The following is a 23,332-nucleotide window of genomic DNA, read 5'->3' on the forward strand; positions in this document are numbered from 1 at the left end:
ACCTTCAATGTTGCAGACATTTTTTGGTACCCTTTCCCAGATCTGTGCCTTGACACTGTCCTGTCTCGGAGCGCTATGGACAATTCCTTCCACCTCATGGCTTGGTTTTTGCTCTGATATGCACTGTCAACTGTGGGACCTTATGTAGACAGGTGTGTGACTTTCCATGTCCAATCAATTGAATTTACCACAGGTGGACTCCAATCAAGTTGAAGAAACATCTGAAGGATGATCAATGGAAACAGGAGGCAACTGAGCTCAATTTTAAGTCTCATAGCAATTGGTCTGAATACTTATGTAAATAAGGTATGTCATTTATTTTTTTGCAAACATTTCTTAACACAACGTGCCATTGGAACACAGGAGTGATGGCTGCTGATAATGGGCTTCTGTACGCCTACGTAGTTATTCCATTAAAATATCTGCCGTTTCCAGCTACAATAGTAATTTACAACATTAACAATGTCAACACTGTCTTTCTGATCAATTTTCTGTTATTTTAATGGACAAAAAAATAGCTTTTCTTTCAAAAACAAGGATATTTCTAAGTGACCCCAAACTTTTGAACGGTAGTGTATATTTTCCAACATGGCTGTACATTTGGGTGAAGTTTTCTTCTCTCCTAAGTAGCCTCGTTTCACTGCCAAAAATAAAATGAAACAATTTAGTGTTCATCGAAATAACAACACAATGTCAAATACAGGTAGCCTAGTCAAATAATTAACATCCAATCACATTAACCGTTACTCTCTTGCGGGAATTCCACCAACGGTCCGTATGTAGCCAAATGTAGCTGCTGCTCAATTCCTTTTGCTCAAAGATTGACAAACGGTTCAAAAAAGTAAGGCCTGCGTTCATAGAGACACGTACCAGCTCTACTGGGAGTACTGCTACTACCAGCAGTACTACACCTGCACCTGTCGACAACCCAAATGGTTCTGCTTCGACGAGCACATTCAATGCTAGCATCAGTAATTCTACATTTGTTGTTAGCACAGCTGGCATGGACACTGACAGTTGTGAATCTGATGCAGCCGAAGAGCTACTGCACCTTACACGGGAAAGCACCGAACAACAGACAGGGATGTTGGACCATCGAAGAGGCGCAAATATGATGAGAACTACATTGATTTGGGGTTCACTTATATTGGGAGTAGTGCCTTTCCTCAGCCACAGTGTGATATATGTGCAAAAGTACTATCTCACAACTCAATGAAAACTTCACTCTTGCGCAGACATTTAGAAACAAAACATGCCAATTTGAAAAATAAGCCACAGGACTTTTTTGAGCGAGAACTAAGACGACTTTCAAGTAGTAAGACATGTATAAAAGCAGCAGATACAATTAATAAGAAGGGGCTAGAAGTGTCTTATATGGTGAGCTACCGAGTGTCTAGAACAGGCAAGCAACATACTATTATGGAGGACTTAATTATTCCTTTGGCCCGCAGATATGGCTGGGACAATGCTGGGGGGGAAAGGCCAAAAAAACTATACAGACAATTTCTTCATCAAACAACACTGTTTCAGGATGTATCAGTGACATGGCAGGAGATGTTATGAAACAATTACTGCTTCGCATACAAGCCACCGAGCACCATTTCTTCAAAAACACTGATGTTTTTTCTCGCCTGAATGGTCTGAATCTAGGATTACAGGGACTCTCTGCAACTATAATCAAAGTGCGGGCCAAAATTGAGGCTATGATTAAGAAGTTGGAGCTCTTCTCTGTTTGCATTAACAAGGACAACACACAGGTCTTTCCATCATTGTATGATTTTTTTGTGTGCAAATTAACTCAAGCTTACAGACAATGTCAAATGTGATATAGCGAAGAACCTGAGTGAGTTGGGCGCGCAATTACGCAGGTACTTTCCTGAAATGGATGACACAAACCACTGGATTCATTATCCCTTTCATGCCCTGCCTCCAATCCACTTACCGATATCTGAACAGATTAAATGGAATTTAATCTGAATCCACTGCCAGATTTCTGGATTGGGCTGCGCTCAGAGTATCCTGCCTTGGCAAATCTCGCTGTTAAGACACTGATGCCGTTTCCAACCACGTACCTATGTGAGAGTGGATTCTCGGCCCTCATTAGCATGAAAACTAAATACAGGCACAGACTGTGTGTGGAAAATGATTTAAGACTCTCTCTCCAATACAACCCACCATTGCAGAGTTATGTGCATCCTTTCAAGCACACCCTTCTCATTAACCTGTGGTGAGTTAAGAGGGTCTACACCAGAAGTGAATGGTTATTTGTAGGAGGAATGTATATGGTAGAGGCAATTCAACTTGGAATGTACTGAGTGCAGGTACTGAGTGCAGATGATCATATGTTGGCAGGCACTGATAAGGGTGGAGAGCTGTGGATTAGTGAGGAAGGGGGTACATGATGTAATGTTGAGAGAAAAGGAAGAGACCACCCAAATCGGGGTATATACAGTGCCTTGCGAAAGTATTCGGCCCCCTTGAACTTTGCGACCTTTTGCCACATTTCAGGCTTCAAACATAAAGATATAAAACTGTATTTTTTTTGTGAAGAATCAACAACAAGTGGGACACAATCATGAAGTGGAACGACATTTATTGGATATTTCAAACTTTTTTAACAAATCAAAAACTAAAAAATTGGGCGTGCAAAATTATTCAGCCCCCTTAAGTTAATACTTTGTAGCGCCACCTTTTGCTGCGATTACAGCTGTAAGTCGCTTGGGGTATGTCTCTATCAGTTTTGCACATCGAGAGACTGAAATCTTTTCCCATTCCTCCTTGCAAAACAGCTCGAGCTCAGTGAGGTTGGATGGAGAGCATTTGTGAACAGCAGTTTTCAGTTCTTTCCACAGATTCTCGATTGGATTCAGGTCTGGACTTTGACTTGGCCATTCTAACACCTGGATATGTTTATTTTTGAACCATTCCATTGTAGATTTTGCTTTATGTTTTGGATCCTTGTCTTGTTGGAAGACAAATCTCCGTCCCAGTCTCAGGTCTTTTGCAGACTCCATCAGGTTTTCTTCCAGAATGGTCCTGTATTTGGCTCCAATTTTAACCATCTTCAATTTTCAATCAATTTTAACCATCTTCCCTGTCCCTGCTGAAGAAAAGCAGGCCCAAACCATGATGCTGCCACCACCATGTTTGACAGTGGGGATGGTGTGTTCAGCTGTGTTGCTTTTACGCCAAACATAACGTTTTGCATTGTTGCCAAAAAGTTAAATTTTGGTTTCATCTGACCAGAGCACCTTCTTCCACATGTTTGGTGTGTCTCCCAGGTGGCTTGTGGCAAACTTTAAACAACACTTTTTATGGATATCTTTAAGAAATGGCTTTCTTCTTGCCACTCTTCCAAGGCCAGATTTGTGCAAAATACGACTGATTGTTGTCCTATGGACAGAGTCTCCCACCTCAGCTGTAGATCTCTGCAGTTCATCCAGAGTGATCATGGGCCTCTTGGCTGCATCTCTGATCAGTCTTCTCCTTGTATGAGCTGAAAGGTTAGAGGGACGGCCAGGTCTTGGTAGATTTGCAGTGGTCTGATACTCCTTCCATTTCAATATTATCGCTTGCACAGTGCTCCTTGGGATGTTTAAAGCTTGGGAAATCTTTTTGTATCCAAATCCGGCTTTAAACTTCTTCACAACAGTATCTCGGACCTGCCTGGTGTGTTCCTTGTTCTTCATGATGCTCTCTGCGCTTTTAACGGACCTCTGAGACTATCACAGTGCAGGTGCATTTATACAGAGACTTGATTACACACAGGTGGATTGTATTTATCATCATTAGTCATTTAGGTCAACATTGGATCATTCAGAGATCCTCACTGAACTTCTGGAGAGAGTTTGCTGCACTGAAAGTAAAGGGGATGAATAATTTTGCACGCCCAATTTTTCAGTTTTTGATTTGTTAAAAAAGTTTGAAATATCCAATAAATGTCGTTCCACTTCATGATTGTGTCCCACTTGTTGTTGATTCTTCACAAAAAAATACAGTTTTATATCTTTATGTTTGAAGCCTGAAATGTGGCAAAAGGTCGCAAAGTTCAAGGGGGCCGAATACTTTCGCAAGGCACTGTATATTACCACTGGTGGAAATATGTTTTTGTCTTTTGCAGCTGTATTCACACAATGGGTGAATAAACTTGGTTTAAGTTTTAAGTTGTCCATGAGATTTAATAGGTTCATTTAGAACCTAGCACTTTCAAGCATTCATGTCTAGTTGTAAATTAGTTTTGTTAGAGGATCCACATACTAAAATTACAGCTTCTATTGAATTGGGACCAACATTACGTTTGTACAACTCAGTTCCGCAATACCAAAGAGAATACAAAAAGCTTATCACACTTTTCTGTCAAGCTCTGATTGGGGAGGGCTTTATGTGGCAGGTGGACCTTGTCTATACCCCAGTTCTACGTTGAGAGGGCATTCATTTTTCAAGTAGAGTCTTTAAGGGAGAGACTGACTTATGATGGCATTTTTCAAGCTTGTATTCGTTGTCTTAATTGCTTACCAGACCACAGGTACGAGTCCGCTATACAATTGCACACATTTTAGGTTGTTTACTCTATGAATGTGATGTTATAGTATTTTTTATTCAATGGACATTATTGACATATAAATTAATGTTTCAATTAAATTAAAAATGTAATTAAAATGTGTAATCTTGTTCATGAGACTTTTAGAACCATAAATAGAGTGCTCAATTATTTAACAATCTTTTAATATTTCCACAGCTCTGGCGAGGGTTGTCACTGGGGAGGAAACACAAAACGCCTGGGACAAGCTGAACGTAAGAACTATTGTTATTTTGGAACAATGATTCCCCCCATTTAACCCCCAACATATAGCCTTAGTGTATGCAACATATTGTGTGTATACATCATATTGTGTGTATGCAACATATTGTGTGTATGCAACATATTGTGTGTATGCAACATATTGTGTGTGTGCAACATATTGTGTGTATGCAACATATTGTGCTGCCTACTGTACTAACAACCAACTGGCAAGGATCAAAGCAGAAAGCTAACAAATACGGAGAGAAAAAACAGAAATGTGTATTACTGGGAGAAAAGGACCAGATAACCCTAACCCAGATAACCCTAACCCATATAATTCAAGAAATATACAGTACCAGTCAAAAGTTTGGACACACCTACTCATTCCAGGTTTTTGCTTTATTTGTGCTATTTTCTACATTGTAGAATAATAGTGAAGACATCAAAACTATGAAATAACACATATGGAATCATGTAGTAACCAAAAAAGTGTTGAACAAATATATTTTAGATTATTCAAAGGAGCCACCCTTTGCCTTGATGAGAGCTTTGGACAGTCTTAGCATTCTCTCAACCAGCTTCATGAGGTAGTCACCTGGAATGCGCTTAAATTAACAGACGTGACTTGTTAAAAGTTCATTTATGCTATTTTTTTCCTTGTTAGTACGTTTGAGCCAATCACTTGTTGGTGGTATACAGAAGATAGCCTTAATTGGCAAAAGACCAAGTCCATATTATGGCAAGAACAGCTCAAATAAGCAAAGAGAAATGACAGTCCATCATTACTTTAAGACATGAAGGTCAGTCAATCCGGAAAATTGAAAAAACTTTGAACATTTCTTCAAGTGCAGTTGCAAAAACCATCAAGCACTATGATGAAATTTGCTCTCATGAGGACCACCACAGGAAAGGAAAACCCAGAGTTACCTAATGCTGCAGAGGATAAGTTCATTAGAGTTACCAGTCTCAGAAATTGCAGCCCAAATAAATGCTTCACAGAGTTGAAGTAACGGACACATCTTCAACTGTTCAGAAGTGACTGCGTGAATCAGGCCTTCATGGTCAAATTGCTGCAAAGAAACCACTACTAAAGGACACCACCAACAAAAAAGAAGAGACTTGCTTGGACCAAGAAACAGGATCAATGGACATTCGTCTGGTGGAAATTTGTCCTTTGGTCTGATGAGTCCAAATTTGAGATTTTTGCTTCCAACCGCTGTCTTTGTGAGACGCAGACTAGGTGAACGGATGATCTCCACATGTGTGGTTCCCACCGTGAAGCATGGAAGAGTAGGTGTGATGGTGTGGGGGTGCTTTGCTGGTGACACTGTCAGTGATTGATTTAGGATTCAAGGCACACTTAACCAGCATGGCTACCACAACATTCTGCAGCGATACGCCATCCCATCTGGCTTGCGCTAAGTGGGACTATAATTTGTTTTTTCAAGAGGACAAGTACCCATCACACCTCCAGGCTGTGTAATGACACCTCCAGGCTGTGTAATGACACCTCCAGGCTGTGTAATTACACCTCCAGGCTGTGTAATGACCCCTCTAGGCTGTGTAAGGGCTATTGGACCAAGAAGGAGAGTGATGAAGTGGTGCATCAGATGACCTGGCCTCAACAATCACCCGACCTTAACGCAATTGAGACGGTTCAGGATGAGTTGGACAGCAGAGTGAAGGAAAAGCAGCCAACAGCTCAGCATATGTGGGAAGTCCTTCAAGACGGTTGGAAACGCATTCCGGGTGAAGCTGGTTGAGAGAATACCAAGAATGTGCAAAGCTGTCATCAAGGCAAAGGATGGCTCCTTTGAAGAATCTAAAATCTCAAATATTTGTATAAAGATATAAAGAATTGTTTAACACTTTTTTGGTTACTACATGATTCCATATGTGTATATTCCACTTTCATTTCTGTATTCTTGTAAAAGAATAAGGTAGAAAACAGTCAGTTTATAAAAGACAGGGAAATGTTTTGCAACACGAAAGAACAGTTAATCAAAATCAAGCACTGCTTTTCAGGTGGTACATTTTCAGGAATAATATAAATGTCCAATTATATACTGAGTAGAATAAATGGAGGTCTTTTCCTCAGTATCCCACCACAACTTTGTGTTAGCATTCTTCTCTTTTCCTCTCCTCCGCTCAGAAATGGGACAGCTGCCAGGACTGTGCCCAAATAATTGAACTCCTTACAGCCCTTCTCTCCAATCCAGACATGCAGGTGAATATATCAGCAGAACACCACTGAACCATACATTTAATAATTCATAAAAACACCCATAACCACCCATAACCATCAGATCACTACTATTTGCATTATGATGTCCATTCACCTGGTTCAGTTTTTGTTCCTGGTTGTGGAAGTAAGGTTGAGGATAGAGTCTTGAGGTTTCTTTTGAGCAAACCAGAAGGAAACACAGACTTTCAGTCCCTGATATGGTTTTCACCTGTAACACCCCTATAACGGCCATCTCAAACCCTCCTTCTACACTAGAAGTGGTACAGTATGTGTGCGTTTCTGTTCGGCACTGCTGTGGAATTAGAGACACCCTGTTTTCTATCTAAACATGAAAAGAAACTACTAAGTATTTTACTGTAGCTTTTGATACTTTCTTTAATACGTGTTAATGATTACAGAACACAATAAATATACTTAATGCATCTCAAAGTGATTTCAGGATCTTTCTCAACCTCTGCCACTCTTCCAGACCAAGATCAGGAGCGAGCTGGAGAAACTGTGTGACCACATGCCAGGTCCTGCAGCACCTAAACTGTGCCGGGAGCAGGTGGATAAGAACCTCCCACTGTCCTTCGCCTTCTTGACCAGCTTCGCCGTAAGTGTTAGTGGGAAGTTGAGAAAGATCCTGGTTTGTACTTCTTCAAATAATTCTGACTGAATGAGCCTAAATTAAGCTTCTCTCCTCTCCCACAGAAACCAGCTCAGGTGTGCTCCGTATTGGGACTGTGTGGCTCCCAGTCAGAGGGCCAGCAGCATGACCTGCTGACCAATCACATTCAAGACACTCTGAAGTCAGCCATGACAATGACAAAGGTGAGACAGAAAGAACAAGACAAATGCTCTCTCTCTCTGACCCATTCTGTGTCCTGCTGACTGTTTTTGTCTGTCTGAACCTGACTGTGTCTGTCTTCATCTTGTTTTCTTTCTGTCTACCAGGTGCAGTTCGCACCACAATGTACCTTCTGCGTTTATCTCATCAAGATACTGAAGAATATGCTGCCAAAAGTAAGGCATGCCTTAGAAATACAATTACTGTAGTGATTCCATTTATTTAAGGCATGCGCGTGTGCACACACTAACACACACATGCCCTGTATTGGTTTCCCCTCCCAGATGGCTGTGATTGATATGCTCGGGAAGGTGTGTGGGATTCTGCCCTCATCTTACAGAGATCAGTGTAAGAACCTGATAGAGAAGTATGGTAAGAAGCTGATGGACATGCTCCTGAGCTACATCAACCCTGAGGCCATCTGCACCCTCATCCAAGTCTGTCATGGCATGGAGACGCTTGTCAGCGGTGAGTTCATTACCACTTCCTCGTTAATCTCTCCTGCCCTGCACCACCACCGTATAGTCACTTTTCTCTCTATCCATTTCCTCGTTTTGAAATGACTTTCTCTCTCTCTCAGAGAGTGCTCCTCTGTCTGACTGTGACTCCTGTCTGACCCTGGCGGTTTTGACTCATCTACAACTGGGCTCCAATGCTTCAGAGCCCCAGACCGCCTCCTTCCTGGGCTCTGTTTGCCAGCTCCACCCCAATGCCCTCCCCAAGGTCAGCCCTGCCCCCTGGTCTACATCACCCCTCATCTCACACCTTATAGAAGCCTCTGGGCTCATGTCTTATTTCTCTCTTTTCAGTGTGACGGCTTCACCAAGCTCCATGGCCACCAGCTTAAGGGGGTTCTGGGTAAACCAGAGTCTGCCCTTAATGTGTGTGAGGTGTGTCATATTTAGAGTCACTCAACTACATACTGTAACATAACATGAAAGTCACTTAAATCCACATTTATATGGGTTGGGTGGGGATGTACTGTAAGTTGCTGTGAGAGTAACTGGAGACATTTGTTTCTCAGAGGGTGGGCCTGTGTGGGGGAGTGAGAGAGGCAGGAGAACAGAGAGAGGACCCATGCATTCTGGGCACCAGCTACAGGTGCAGAGACCTCAAGACTGCCCTGGAATGCGGGGTAAGGCCTCCAAACAAACAACGTTTTATTTGACCTTTCTTTTAGTCTCAATGGGACTCCCTGCTAAGGTCTATTTTTCACTACATACATTACACAATATAAAATACAGAAAGTATAGTACTGATTTCATAACAGAACAAAGGTGTTTAAATCTTGGTATACAATGTCTCATGCAGACAGTGTCCTTCTGCCAGAAGTTTTTGTGGAAGTAAGAACCTTCACCCAGCACCTACTCACAAAGTGGACGGTAAGTTGACTTGACATACAATATTTGTTTCAGAAAACTAGTTGCTACACACAACTCCGGTAAATGTGGGTCCACTCTCTTTTCAGACTGACAATCCCAAGATTTAGAGAGCCTGCAGCCTTTGCTACGATGAATGATCCCAAAGCTTTCAACATCAAATTGTAAAAACTTGATATTTACTGTGTCAATATCAGAGAACATGTCCTGCAGACATGGGCATTGATTGCACGGAGTATTTGGCCAATGATATTTTATAAAGCTCTTTTGTCCTTTTATCTGCTGTACACAACAGACTCTGTATGAACTCCACAAAGCAAGTCAATGAATTCCTAGGGCTGGGGATTTCAAGAGAATGCAATAAAGATATTGAAACTAGACATTCTTTATATTTGCTGTAAAGGTGGCCTAGAAAGGTACTGGGGAAATGATTAAACTAGGGCTGGGGTGTTGACACACCAACGATATGAAGAATTACTGACTTGCAACATGTATGCTTGCGATTTTAGCTGTACATGTAGTCATAAAATCCTTCTCAAATATATTGTTCATGCCCATTCTCCTTGTTACTGAAATGTTAAAAATAAGGTGTGATCAAAGCTAAACAACTATATCAATTTACTCAAATAATAAAAACAGTTTCCTTTACAGCGACTGACCCTTTTGTCTAAATGGTGCAGTGCATTCCAAACACTGTACTGTTCATTACATTGTCCTCATTAGGGACTTTGTCCGCATACCTCTCCCAATTCAGTTGCTTCGCTGTTACAGTGGCCATGGACGTTAGTGCTGCAAGAGTAGCATGTTGACGAGAACAAACAAAAAAAGACACTTACGTACAGAATGCCAGAATAGACTTTTATTCAGACTTCCCATGCGGGACAGCGTTTCAAGTCTTTTGGAAATGGAACGTTTGAGAAAAGGGGAGGGGTGTTTCGGGGTCAAGAGACAGGCTATATCACATGTGATGGGTTGGGGATGGTAGCAGTAGGCAGGGTTTGGGTGGCGAGGGTGGGAAAAGACTAGAAAAGGCACTTTTTCACCTTCAGTAACCAGACTGACAAGAAAGTAGAGAAAATAAGAAAGACCCAGTCCACACAGACCCAGAGAGCATTGTAAACAAGGCCGGTTTCTCTGTACAACACCAGCCAGACTTTTGCTTCCATCTGTGGGCCTATGGGAACAAAAATATTACATTTGTTTTACTTCTGGGAGGTCAGTCATCCCACAAACCCTTGTCGCTGAAATATAAATAACACTGGCGAATGCTTAGAGCACCACCTTGTGGCCGCAACCCAAAGTTTTTCTGTAGAACACTTCAGGAACCAGGCTAAAGACAGCCCCTCATCAGGAGTGACAAGCTGAGTTTCTCTGTAACCACAGTCTAAGGAGGGGGGAGTGCCTCACATTACATCTTCAAGTGACAAAGAACGAGATAGAGAACTAGAGACATGGAAGGTACATCCCAACAAGCCAGAGGTCATTAGCAGCTTCTGACTTCTCTGTAACACATCAGAAAACATGGTCTGAAGGGATTACACTTCCAAACAAGGTACCATATTTTACCACAAACTCGAGTTCCTCTTCACCAATTACATTTTTGGTTACGTCTAACAAAATGGCAAAAAGTTTTACATTTTTATAAAAATAGCTACGGGGGACAAGAGTTGCATCCTAAATACCCAATTACTCCTGGCAATCTTCAACCCTAAATGTGCCATGACTTATTTGACCCAATGGAGAAACATTGGGTGGGGGTTAGGTACAGAGAGAAGGGGGTAGTCTTTAGCTAACATTCCACTCCTTAGACAGGCTAGGGTGAGAATATATTTCTGTGAAGTCAAATCACTACAGAACAGTCAGAGGGAAAGACAGGGAAATGGAATTCAAGGAGTGTGCAAGCAATTTCAAGTGGGTAAAGAGAGGACAGAGGTGTAACATTTTCCAATAAGGGAGTAGATAGCGTTTTTGGGGGGGGGGGGCATTCTTCCCTCCCAGAGTGTGTTGGTTTTTCTGTAGTACACCTACAGCTCTGGGTGGGAAGGTTGGGGTTCAGTATTTGAGCTTTTTGGGGACCTCCCAAGGGAAGGCCTCCCGCCCAAAGTGGCCATAGGCAGCGGTCCGCTGGTAGATGGGCTTTTTCAGGTCCAGCTCCCTGGAACAGAGAAACACAGTAAGGTGTTGGGTAAATAAATAAATGCATAGATTACCAGAGGGCAAACCAAGCTGTGTAACATCACCATTTAAATGTAGAACCCCTCCGCCAACGAGAACCAGCTTTGACCCCATGGGACCCCTTGCTGACAAAAAGTGTTGCCGGCGACCACCATTGTGCCACACTACCTGACAATGACACCAGGGCGGAGGTCAAAGTTCTTCTTGACAATGTCCAGCAGCTCCCTCTCGCTCTTCTGGGAAGTCCCATAGTGGAAGATGGAGATGGACAGGGGATGGGCCACTCCAATGGCATAGGCTACCTGACAACACAGCCACTTATTAACAAACAGGATCAAGATTTACATGACAGGTAATTATAACATATGCTACTTTTACTTTTCATCTCATTGCGATGCATAACAGCTAGAAAGTGAATGACTCATATAGCATTCAAAACCTGACTCCACAAGCTGAAGACCACAAAACAAAAGGCAAACCGTTAGGTAACAGCTATTAGCTCATTCCTCACCTGGACCAATACACGCTTGCAGAGCTCAGCCTTCACCAGGGACTTGGCCACCCAGCGGGCAGCGTAGGCAGCAGAGCGGTCCACCTTAGTGTAGTCTTTCCCAGAGAAGGCCCCTCCACCGTGGGCCCCCCAGCCTCCGTAGGTGTCCACAATGATCTTACGTCCTGTCAGGCCAGCATCACCCTGTGAACGGGAGAGGAAGAGTAAGCCAAGTAGCCCAGGACAGCCTTGGAAGTGTCTGTATCTTGTGTTGATAAGAGTGCCTACTTTTTAAAATCTGACAGACAATGTACCTACTTAATCACATCTCTAAGGATATATTTTTTTCTTCCCGTACATTGTCTATGGGTCTAGAATATATCTCACCTGAGGACCTCCGATGACGAAGCGGCCGCTGGGCTGCAGGTGGTAAATGGTGTCGTCGTCCAGGTACACGGTGGGCACCACTGCCTTCACAACCTGCTCCTTCAGCGCGTCGCGCATCTCATCCAGGCAAATGACCTCGTCGTGCTGCACAGACACCACGACAGTGTGCACACGCACTGGAAGCATGGCCCCACGGTCCTGCCTGTACTGAACAGTCACCTAGAGAGGGGGAGACGAGGTATGAAATGTCATTCAAAGTGTACAAGCATGTCTTACAAGGTAAGGCACGAGGATATCTGCATATGAGTGGAGATAGCTGTGCCTGAAAGGACTGCTTTATAACATACTTCTGGACAAGGAATTTCCATGAATTGTTTTGTGAACATAGCCGTAAAGGGTTGCCCTATCGCCCGGGGCAAGTGACCCGAGGGGTTGTGCAAGTTGAGCCTGCTCATTTGCCCCATTGGTCAGGAGATATATATATTTTTAACTTGATTACAACCAAAATGCAAAGAATTCATCTAGACTGTTATTTCTGGTTCCACCCCTGTGTACGGACATATTTTTATTTTTTTATAAATAGATGTCCTTTTCTCGCCAAGTGAACATAATCTTCTGGCAACCAAAGAAATACACCCGCCTTGCCCAATTGGTGAGTGCATTTCAGACCTTAACCCATAAGAGTCTAAACCAGGAGCGGTGGGGGTACTACTAAGCTATATGGAATGGTTTTAAGGTTATACCAAGGATCATTTTGCTATTTGATTTAGAATTGTAAGACTCCTTTAAGTATATTTTTCAAAAATAATAAAAAATAATTTGATGAAAAACTATTTATGGCCTTATTGCTATTAGCCCATACCAACACCTTGAATAACAAATTCACTAAATGGAACAGATAGTCCCCCCAAAAATGTTCTGAAGAGTCTGTCCTATATCTGAGAAGTAGAAGATCAGGAATGTTTAAAAAACATATATATTTTTTAAAATACATGTATTTAACCCCTTATTTTTGGCACTAAACAGTCTATGCAAGGGGTTCTACTAAGCTATATAGAATTGCTTTAAGAAGGTCATACCAAGGACAATTTTGCTATTTGATTTTGAATTTTAAAATGTCGATCCCTGCCGTTCTTGGTGTATAGACTGCGGTGATGAATCTAACCTGAGTTTTGGAGTCTGGTCTCAGCCAGGGCAGGGTTCCGTTGCGGCGCAGTTCAGCCATCTTGGCATTGAGTTTGTGGGCGAGGACGATGGTGAGGGGCATACACTCCTCAGTCTCATCAGTGGCATAACCAAACATCAGACCCTGTAACGCAAAACACAGTCAAGCACTTGGTGTGGAGACTAAAACCATAAACACTGATTATGCAGTTGAGCACGAGGTCCAGTCGATTAGTCACTGACTCACAAATGGTAAACGACAAGAGCCTTCTAACCTGGTCTCCAGCCCCCACATCCTCCTCTTTGCGGTCCAGGTGAACACCCTGAGCGATGTCAGGAGATTGCTGCTCCAGGGCCACAAGGACATTGCAGGTCTTATAGTCAAAGCCTATGGGAAGTGAATAGTCAAACCTCAGTGTTACTTACTGTCTGTATATCTTTGCCAAAGCTAACCCTGTGACTTCTTAAAACCATGTATTCAATTCAATGAAATCAGAGCAAATTTGCCATAATACCCTTGGATGAGTCATCATAGCCAATGTGCTTGATGGTGTCCCTGACGACCTTCTGGTAATCTACGTTGGCCCTGGAGGTGACCTCCCCTGCCAACAGAATCATCCCAGTCTTAGCCACCGTCTCTGAAAAGAAGCAGACAGAAAGAGAAAGCACGTGAGCAAAAGACTGGGGACAGATGGAGGGAAATCAAGTGAAGGAAAGTGGGTGAGACTAAGGTAAACGTGTGCATTAGCTAACTAAGATGGGGGAGGGGCAAAAGTAAGGGCATGTTACAGCATCAGACAACATGGACAAACCTATAGAAACATTTTTCTTTGTTTATAGATGTGATTGATCCTTACCACATGCCACTTTGGCATCAGGGTCCTGCTTGAGATGCGCATCAAGCACAGCGTCGCTGATCTGGTCACAAAGCTTATCTGTCAAACAAGAGAAACCAGAGTTATGGGGTGTATCCTGTAGCAAAATAATATCCTGCTAAACAATTCCCCAGACAGGTTATGCCTGCAAAACCAAGACCTGTATGGACCAAACTTGCAACACAAGCCAGACTCCGCAGCCAAATATACAGTGCATTCGGAAAGTTCAGACCTCTTGACATTTCCCACATTGTTACATTACAGCCGTACTCTAAAATGGATTCAATTGTTTTTCCTCCTCTCATCAATCGACACGCAATACCCCATAATGACAAAGACATTTTAGACATTTAGACATTTTAGCCAAAAAAACAGACATTTACAGAAGTACTCAGACCCTTCACTCAGTACTTTGTTGAAGCACCTTTGGCAGCGATTAAAGCAGCAAGTCTCGTTGGGTATGACGCTACAAGCTTGGCACACCTGTATTTGGGGAGTTTCTCCCATTCTTCTCTGCAGATCAAGCTGTCAGGTTGGATGGGGAGTGTCATTGCACACCTATTTTCAAGTCTCTCCAGAGATGTTCGATCGGGTTCAAGTCCGGGCTCTGGCTGGGCCACTCAAGGACATTCAGAGTCTTGTCCCGAAGTCACTCCTGCGTTGTCTTGGCTGTGTGCTTAGGGTCATTGTCATCAGTCGGAGGTCCAGAGCACTCTGTAGCAGGTTTTCATCAAGGATTTCTCTGTACTTTGCTCCGTTCATCATTCTCTCAATACTGACAAGTCTCCCAGTCCCTACCGCTGAAAAACATCCACATAGCAGGATGCTGTCACCATGCTTCACTGTAGGGATGGTGCCAGGTTACCTGCAGACGTGACCCTTAGCATTCAGGCCAAAAAGGTCTATTTTGGTTTCATCAGACCACAGAATTGTTTGTCATGGTCAGAGCCCTTTAGGTGCCTTTTGGCAAACTCCAAGCAGGCGGTCATGTGCCTTTTAGTGAAGAGTGGCTTCTGCTTGCTGTGTGTTAGCAGAGAGAACAGTCTATGACTAGAGTGGCTGGGGTCCTCGACAATTTTTATGGCCTTCCTCTGACACTGCCTGGTATAGAGGTCCTGGATGACAGGAAGCTTGGCCCCAGGGATGTACTGGGCTGTTCGCACTACCCTCTGTAGTGCCTTGCTGACGGAGGTTGAGCAGTTGCCATACCAGGCAGTGATGCAACCAGTCAAGATGCTCTCGGTGGTGCAGCTGTAGAATCTTTTGAGGATCTGAGGACCCATGCCATATCTTTCCAGTCTCCTGGGGGAATAGGTTTTTGTCGTGCCCTCTAAACAACTGTCTTGCTGTTCTTGGACCATGTTAGTTTGTTGGTGATGTAGACACCAAGGAACTTAGCTCTCAACCTGCTCCACTGCAGCCCCATTGATGAGAATGGGGGTGTACTCTGTCCTCTTTTTCCTGTAGTCCACAATCATCTCCTTTGTCTTGATCACGTTGAGGTAGAGGTTGTTGTCCTGGACCACACGACCAGGTCTCTGACCTCCCTATAGGCTGTCTCGTCGTTGTTGGTGATCAGGCCTACCACTGTTGTCATCGGCAAACTTAATGATGGTGTTGGAGTTGTGCCTCCCCATGCAGTCATGAGTGAACAGGGAGTACAGGAGGGGACTGAGCACACACCCTTGAGGGGCCCCTGTGTTGAGGATCAGTGTGGTGGATGTGTTGTTACCTACCCTTACCACCTGAGGGCGGCCCGTTGAAGTCCAGGATCCAGTTGCAGAGGGAGTTGTTTAGTCCCAGGGTCCTTAGCTTGTTGATGAGCTTTGAGGGCACTATGGTGTTGAACCTGAGCTGTAGTCAATGAATAGCATTCTCACATAGGTGTTCCTTTTTATCCATGTGGGAAAGGGCAGTGTGGAGAGCAATAGAGATTGTGTCATCTGTGGATCTGTTGGGTCAGCATGCAAATTGGAGTGGGGTCTAGGGTTTCTGGGGTAATGGTGTTGATGTGAGAACAGCATAATGCTGCCACCGCCATGCTTCACTGTTAGGGATGGTGCCAGGTTTCCTCCAGATGTGAGGCTTGGCTTTCAAGCAAATTAGTTCAATCTTGTTTCTCATGGGCAGTCCTTTAGGTGCCATTTGGCAAACTCCAAATGGACTGTCATGTGCCTTTTTACTGAGAAGTGGTGTCTGTCTGGCCACTTTACCATAAAGGCCTGATTGGTGGAGTGCTGCAGATATTGTTGTCCTTCTGGAAGGTTCTTCCATCTCCACAAAGGAACGCTAGAACTCTGTCAGTGACCATCGGGTTCTTGGTCACCTCCCTGACCAAGGCCCTTTTCCCCCGATTGCTCAGTTTGTCTGGGTGGCCAGCTCTAGGAAGTGTCTTGGTGGTTCCAAACTTTTTGTTTAAGATTGTTGGAGGCCCCTGTGTTCTTGTACCTTCAAAGCTGCAGAAATGTTTTGGTACCCTTCCTCAGATCTGTGCCTACACAGTCCCGGAGCTCTGCAGACATTTCTTTGAACCCATGGCTTGGTTTTTTGCTCTGACATGACTGTCAACTGTGGGACCTTGTATAGACAGGTGTGCCTTTCCAAATCATGACCGATCAATGGATTTTACCACAGGTTTACTCCAATCATCCACCACACTGATCCTCAACACAGGGGCCCCTCAAGGGTGTGTGCTCAGTCCCCTCCTGTACTCCCTGTTCACTCATGACTGCATGGGGAGGCACAACTCCAACACCATCATTAAGTTTGCCGATGACAACAGTGGTAGGCCTGATCACCAACAACGACGAGACAGCCTATAGGGAGGTCAGAGACCTGGTCGTGTGGTCCAGGACAACAACCTCTACCTCAACGTGATCAAGACAAAGGAGATGATTGTGGACTACAGGAAAAAGAGGACAGAGTACACCCCCATTCTCATCAATGGGGCTGCAGTGGAGCAGGTTGAGAGCTAAGTTCCTTGGTGTCTACATCACCAACAAACTAACATGGTCCAAGAACAGCAAGACAGTTGTTTAGAGGGCACGACAAAAACCTATTCCCCCAGGAGACTGGAAAGATATGGCATGGGTCCTCAGATCCTCAAAAGATTCTACAGCTGCACCACCGAGAGCATCTTGACTGGTTGCATCACTGCCTGGTATGGCAACTGCTCAACCTCCGTCAGCAAGGCACTACAGAGGGTAGTGCGAACAGCCCAGTACATCCCTGGGGCCAAGCTTCCTGTCATCCAGGACCTCTATACCAGGCAGTGTCAGAGGAAGGCCATAAAAATTGTCGAGGACCCCAGCCACTCTAGTCATAGACTGTTCTCTCTGCTAACACACAGCAAGCAGTACCGGAGCACCAAGTCGAGGGCCAAGAGGCTTCTAAACAGCTTCTACCCTCCCCCCCCCCCTTTGCACCGCTGCCAGTCTGTTATCATCCACGCATAGTCACTTTAATAACTCTAGAGGTTGACCGATTAAATCGGAATGGCCGATTAATTAGGGCCGATTTCAAGTTTTCATAAGAATCGGAAATCGGTATTTTTGGGCGCCGGTTTCCATTTTTTTTTATACCTTTATTTAACTAGGCAAGTCAGTTAAGAACACATTCTTATTTTCAATGGCGGCCTAGGAACAGTGAGTTAACTGCCCTGTTCAGGGGCAGAGCGACAGATTTTCACCTTGTCAGCTCAGGGGATCCAATCTTGCAACCTTACAGTTAACTAGTCCAACCCTCTAACCACATGCACTCCACGAGGAGCCTGTCTGTTACGCGAATGCAGTAGAAGCCATGGTAAGTTGCTAGCTAGCATTAAACTTATCTTATAAAAAACAATCAATCATAATCACTAGTTATAACTACTAATCCAGGTTAGCAGGCAATATTAACCAGGTGAAATTGTGTCATTTCTCTTGCGTTCATTGCACGCAGAGTCAGGGTATATGCAACAGTTTGGGCTGCCTGGCTCATTGCGAACTAATTTGCCAGAATTTTACATAATTATGACAACATTGAAGGTTGTGCAATGTAACAAGAATATTTAGACTTAGGGATGCCACCCGTTAGATAAAATACCGAACGGTTCTGTATTTCACTGAAATAATTAACGTTTTGTTTCGAGATGATAGTTTCCGGATTCGACCATATTAATGAAGGTCCGTATTTCTGCGTGTTATTATGTTATAATTAAGTCTGATTTGATAGAGCAGTCTGACTGAGCAGCAGCAGGCTTGTAATCACTCATTCAAACCGCACTTTCGTGCGTTTTGCCAGCAGCTCTTCACAAGCACAGCGCTGTTTATGACTTCAAGCCTATGAGCCTAATGGCTGGTGTAACCAATGTGAAATGGCTAGCTAGTTAGCTGGGTGTGCGCTAATAGCATTTCAAACGTCACTCGCTCTGACACTTGGAGTAGTTATTCCTCTTGCGCTGCAAGGGCCGCGGCTTTTGTGGAGTTATGGGTAACGCTGCTTCTCGTGTGGCTGTTGTCGATGTGTTCCTGGTTCGAGCCCAGGTAGGGGCGAGGAGAGGGACAGAAGCTATACTGTCACACTGGCAATACTAAAGTGCCTATAAGAACATCCAATAGTCAAAGGTATATGAAATACAAATGGTATAGAGAGAAATAGTCCTATAAATACTATATTAACTACAACCTAAAACCTCTTACCTTGGAATATTGAAGTCTCATGTTAAAAGGAACCACCAACTTTCATATGTTCTCATGTTCTGAGCAAGGAACTTAAACGTTTGCAATATGTGCCATGTAAAAAAGCTCTTTTACTTTCTTCTCCAACACGTTGTTTTGGCATTATTTAAACCAAATTTAACATTTTGTATTATTTATTTGAGGCTAAATTGATTTTATTGATGTATTATAATAAGTTAAAATAAGTGTCCATTCAGTATTGTTTTAATTGTCATTATTACAAATAAATAAAATCGGGACGAATAATCGGTATCGGCTTTTTTGGTCCTTCAATAATCGGTATCGGCTTTTTTGGTCCTTCAATAATCGGTATCGGCGCTGAAAAATCATAATCGATCAACCTCTAAAGTCTACCTACATGTACATATTACCTCAACCGGTGCCCGCGCACATCAACTCTGTACCAGTACCCCCCCGTATTAAGTCTATTGTTATTTTACTGCTGCTCTTAAATTACTAGTTACTTTATATCTTATCCATATATTTTTAAACTGCATTGTTGGTTAGGGGATCGTAAGTTAGCATTACACTAAGGTCTACACCTGTTGTATTCGGCACATGTGACTAATAAAATTTGATTTGATGTTTTTCAGCAGCAGGGACTGAGAGACGAGTCAGGATCGAGGGATAAGTTAATGTAGCAAAGTAGAGAGATCCTTGATAAACACCTGCTCCAGAACACTCAGGACCTTAGACTGGGGCGAAGGTTCACCTTCCAACAGGACAACTCCCCTAAGCACACAGCCAAGATAAAGCAGGATTGGCTTCGGGACAAGTCTCTCTGAATGTCCTTGAGCTGCCCAGCCAGAGCCCAGACTTGAACCCGATCGAAAATCTCTGGAGATACCTGAAAATAGCTGTGTAGCAACAGTCCCTATCCAACCTAACAGAGCTTGAGAGGATCTGCAGAAAATAACAGGAGAAACTCTCCAAATATAGGTGTACCAAGCGTGTAGCGTCATATCCAAGAAGACTCGCAGCTAAAATTGCTGGCAAAGGTGCTTCAACAAAGTACTGAGTAAAGGGTCTGAAAACTTATGTAAACAAGGCCTAAGTTTTTGTTTGATTCTCATAAATTTGCTAAAATGTCTAAACCTGTGTTTGCTTTGTCATTATTGGGTAGTGTGTGTAGATTGATGAGGGAAAAAAACAATTGTATACATTTTAGAATAAGGCTGTAACATAACAAAATATGGAAAAAGGTAAAGGGTGTGAATACCTGAATGACCTGTATTTCTATGCTTTGGTTATGTACACAAGCTTCAAACATCTTAACATAAAAATATTTTCCATAACCAAACATATTGTAAGTGGTTTAGATGGTATAGTGATTCACTATACTTGCTTTTTTTTGTCAAACTGAAATTAGGCTAACTATTAGAATAGTAGCAACCAGGAAGTGGCAGAGCGACTTTAATAATACGTTTTTAGTTATTTTGGATAAAATTCCTCTCGTTTTAATTCCCACTAAGGTAACTTGAAATTTAACAGTTTTAAACTTCTGGCTTCCCACTATATTGGGTTTTTGTGCAGCCCAATACAGGGTAGGGTGTCCACTGTCCACCCCCACTGCCCAGTGGGCACTACCAAGACATATGATTCTTCATGTTCTGAATCATTCAGTGTAGTCTCAACATTTAATTACAATTATATCCCAAAAGTCCGATTTCATAACCTAATACATACAATAAGCACCGGGTTCCTGAGTGGTGCAGCAGTCTAAGGCACTGCATTGCAGTGCTAGAGTTGGTCACTGCAGACCGGAGTGCGCATTCTCGGAGTGAGAATTTTAAACGTTGTGGTTGTGGTGACCGTCTGCAAAGTTGTTTCCGCCGGTCGCAAAAAGACAAATAACATGACAGACTGAATTAAATGTAAATGGTACACTTTGTGCTCCATTGACATTTCACAGAAATATGCTTGCTTTTGTGAAAAAAAATTGAATTTCATGTCCATAATGTGAAAAGCATATACTAAAATACTACATGCGCTGTCTCAAAATCAATATCTATGTTATCTGTATATTTGTTTATGTTCTCCAGATTCGAGAAGATTAGTTCAGCCGTAAACCTGTCAATTTATCCTTAATTCTTGCACAGCATCCAGCCTCACTGACATAGTTTTCCAGAGTTTTGACCACTTCTCTCTAGTTGGCCTCCATTGATTTAGTCACTCTAACTTTAACCATCCTACAAGGGTAAGAAAACCATTACCGTTTGAACGGATTATGATAGAGACATACAGTTTGGACCATTGGTGTTCTTAGAGTATCTACACAATAATTGTTTTTAACATTGTTCAAAATGATGCGTTTTTGAAAGGATATCCTAAATAGGGAGCAATGTTGTCGTGTAAATACACCAGCGTTATGTTACGCGTGCCATTGCTTCTGCCAATCAAAATGTCACCGACAACTGAACCGCACTGTAATGAACTAAGATACAAAACGACAGTACTGACCGTTTGAGAGCTCAGTTAACCCAGTGACCAGATAACAACAACCTACTGTACTCATCACGCGCAGTCGTGAAAGATATGTCACTAACGGGCTCTCTGTCTATTGATGCAACACCTGTGTTCGACTCGGGCAAATGTACGAACACATTTACTGATATATTTACGAATATATAAAAACAATATGGCACACATGTTCCGTTTTTCAACGGACGTGCCACCTAACATCAGTGGTGATTTAACAATCCAGACAAGTCATATAGTGACCTACTTTTCTGGATTAGCATTATCGGCTACTAGCTAGCTAGCTTGACACCACATGCTAGGGCAAAGGCATCCCGCGTGGCCTGAACATAAACTGGAAAGAAATGGGCCTGACCCTATCGCGTGTTCCCCATTCATAACATCGTCCGTCTCAAAGATCAGAAAATGTGAAAAAAATTGTCAATTAACTAGCTGGCGAGCCATACAAACAGTATATTAAGTAACGTTATGCGTGTTCGTAAAAATGACTGGCACCCATTTTTTAGCACTTTGTTACTGTAGTTACTGAATCTACGCCATGACCTTGTGTCGAAAAATTGAAACTAGCGAACGTTTCCGAGCTAGCTAAAATAAGACCGAGGCATTGCAAACTCACCTGGATGACCTTCTCCAACAGATTCAGAGGTGAACAAAAAGCAGTCTTCATCAATGAGCGAGTTATGGAAACCGTTCAATTGCCGGTTCATTTTAAAGGAATTGTTATTTGCCGAGTTATAACTAGCTGGCTACCTAAAATGTGTCAACTGTGGTTTAACAAAATATGATTTATCTGATATGAATTATAATTCCCAATAAACAAATTTAAAAAAAAAATACCAGTACCAGCCTCTGAACACTTGTTATTTGGCCGGTGTTCTCGGAGAAACAAATTGGTGGTGGTGGTATTTATCCTTTTTCTTGCGTCTTCTTCTTCGGGATTGGGTTGGCGGATCGCATTCAACTTTCAAGGTGCATACACTGCCACCTACTGGAGTGTAAAGGCCAGTCACAGCCTAACGACATAAAATGCTCTTATTTAATCATGTTCCTCTAAGAAAGTAAAATAGAGCTCCTAGACACCACTTTCCTCCACCACTACACCACCCAAACCCCAATCTAGCCTCTCTAACCCTTTCACACAGTCACTCCCTAATCTACATCAAACAATTCACAAATATCAACACGTGCTCCACCGTTTCCTTCTCTAAACACTCATCACACAGACCTGTTTCATGTCTCCCTATCATCCACAACGTGGCAATCAAACCTGTACTCCCAAACCATAGTCTACTCCACACAACGTCCTCTCTAGTACATCTCATACTGACCAATGCATGCAATACAATTGCCTCCCCTTACTACTAGTGTCCCATTCCCTGCCAAAGATTGAGCCCGTTTGTCCAGATTAAGCACTTGACTTCCCTACGACCCAGTGAGACCTGAATAGCACAGGAGGTTGATGGCACCTTAGCTGTGAGGACGGGCTCGTGGTAATGGCTGGAGCGGAATGAGTGGAATGGTATCCTGGTTTCCATGTGTTTGATGCCATTCCATTCGTTCTGTTCCAGCCATTATTATGAGCCGTCCTCCCCTCAGCAGCCTCCACTGCTGAATATCTACCCCCCCCCCCCCCCCCCCCCCTCTCCTCATAGGACTCTTAGCCACCACATCGACCTTCTCATTACCCTCCACACCCACATGGGCAGGAACCCAACAAAAGCTTACCTCCAATCCCATTAACAGCACCATCATCCACAACCAAGTCTCCCCTATTCAACCTGCGCGTCTTCACACTACTTAACACTGCAG

At 43.2% G+C, this 23,332-nt stretch overlaps 2 protein-coding genes across 3 annotated transcripts in view; one reads left to right on the plus strand and one right to left on the minus strand.

Annotated features, from left to right (window-relative positions):
- Positions 1–9,881, plus strand: part of LOC110523692 (prosaposin) — a 34,982-nt gene extending 25,101 nt beyond the window's left edge. The window contains exons 1-12 of one of the 2 annotated variants that reach the window (XM_021602613.2): positions 4,448–4,525; positions 4,739–4,794; positions 6,936–7,010; positions 7,498–7,623; positions 7,722–7,841; positions 7,965–8,033; positions 8,142–8,325; positions 8,438–8,580; positions 8,667–8,747; positions 8,882–8,992; positions 9,169–9,239; positions 9,326–9,881. In XM_021602613.2, the coding sequence (XP_021458288.2) occupies positions 4,471–4,525; positions 4,739–4,794; positions 6,936–7,010; positions 7,498–7,623; positions 7,722–7,841; positions 7,965–8,033; positions 8,142–8,325; positions 8,438–8,580; positions 8,667–8,747; positions 8,882–8,992; positions 9,169–9,204 (1,056 nt within the window). In that variant the 5' untranslated portion in view covers positions 4,448–4,470 and the 3' untranslated portion in view covers positions 9,205–9,239; positions 9,326–9,881. Of the gene's footprint in view, positions 1–4,447; positions 4,526–4,738; positions 4,795–6,935; positions 7,011–7,497; positions 7,624–7,721; positions 7,842–7,964; positions 8,034–8,141; positions 8,326–8,437; positions 8,581–8,666; positions 8,748–8,881; positions 8,993–9,168; positions 9,240–9,325 lie in introns of those variants that run through there. The other variant, XM_036977378.1, reaches the window with a different exon arrangement.
- Positions 9,882–10,076: 195 nt separating this feature from the next.
- LOC110523691 (S-adenosylmethionine synthase) lies at positions 10,077–22,468 on the minus strand. Its single transcript, XM_021602612.2, has 9 exons — positions 22,140–22,468; positions 14,310–14,387; positions 13,968–14,090; positions 13,728–13,840; positions 13,454–13,597; positions 12,289–12,507; positions 11,923–12,105; positions 11,580–11,713; positions 10,077–11,391 (listed from the first exon to the last, which is right to left on the minus strand). Exons 1-9 carry the CDS (start codon positions 22,228–22,230, stop codon positions 11,289–11,291), a joined length of 1,188 nt encoding a protein of 395 aa, XP_021458287.1. The 5' UTR covers positions 22,231–22,468; the 3' UTR covers positions 10,077–11,288.
- Between the last annotated feature and the right edge of the window lie 864 nt (positions 22,469–23,332).

This window comes from Oncorhynchus mykiss, chromosome 5, assembly GCF_013265735.2.
Source record: "Oncorhynchus mykiss isolate Arlee chromosome 5, USDA_OmykA_1.1, whole genome shotgun sequence".
NCBI lineage: Eukaryota > Metazoa > Chordata > Actinopteri > Salmoniformes > Salmonidae > Oncorhynchus > Oncorhynchus mykiss.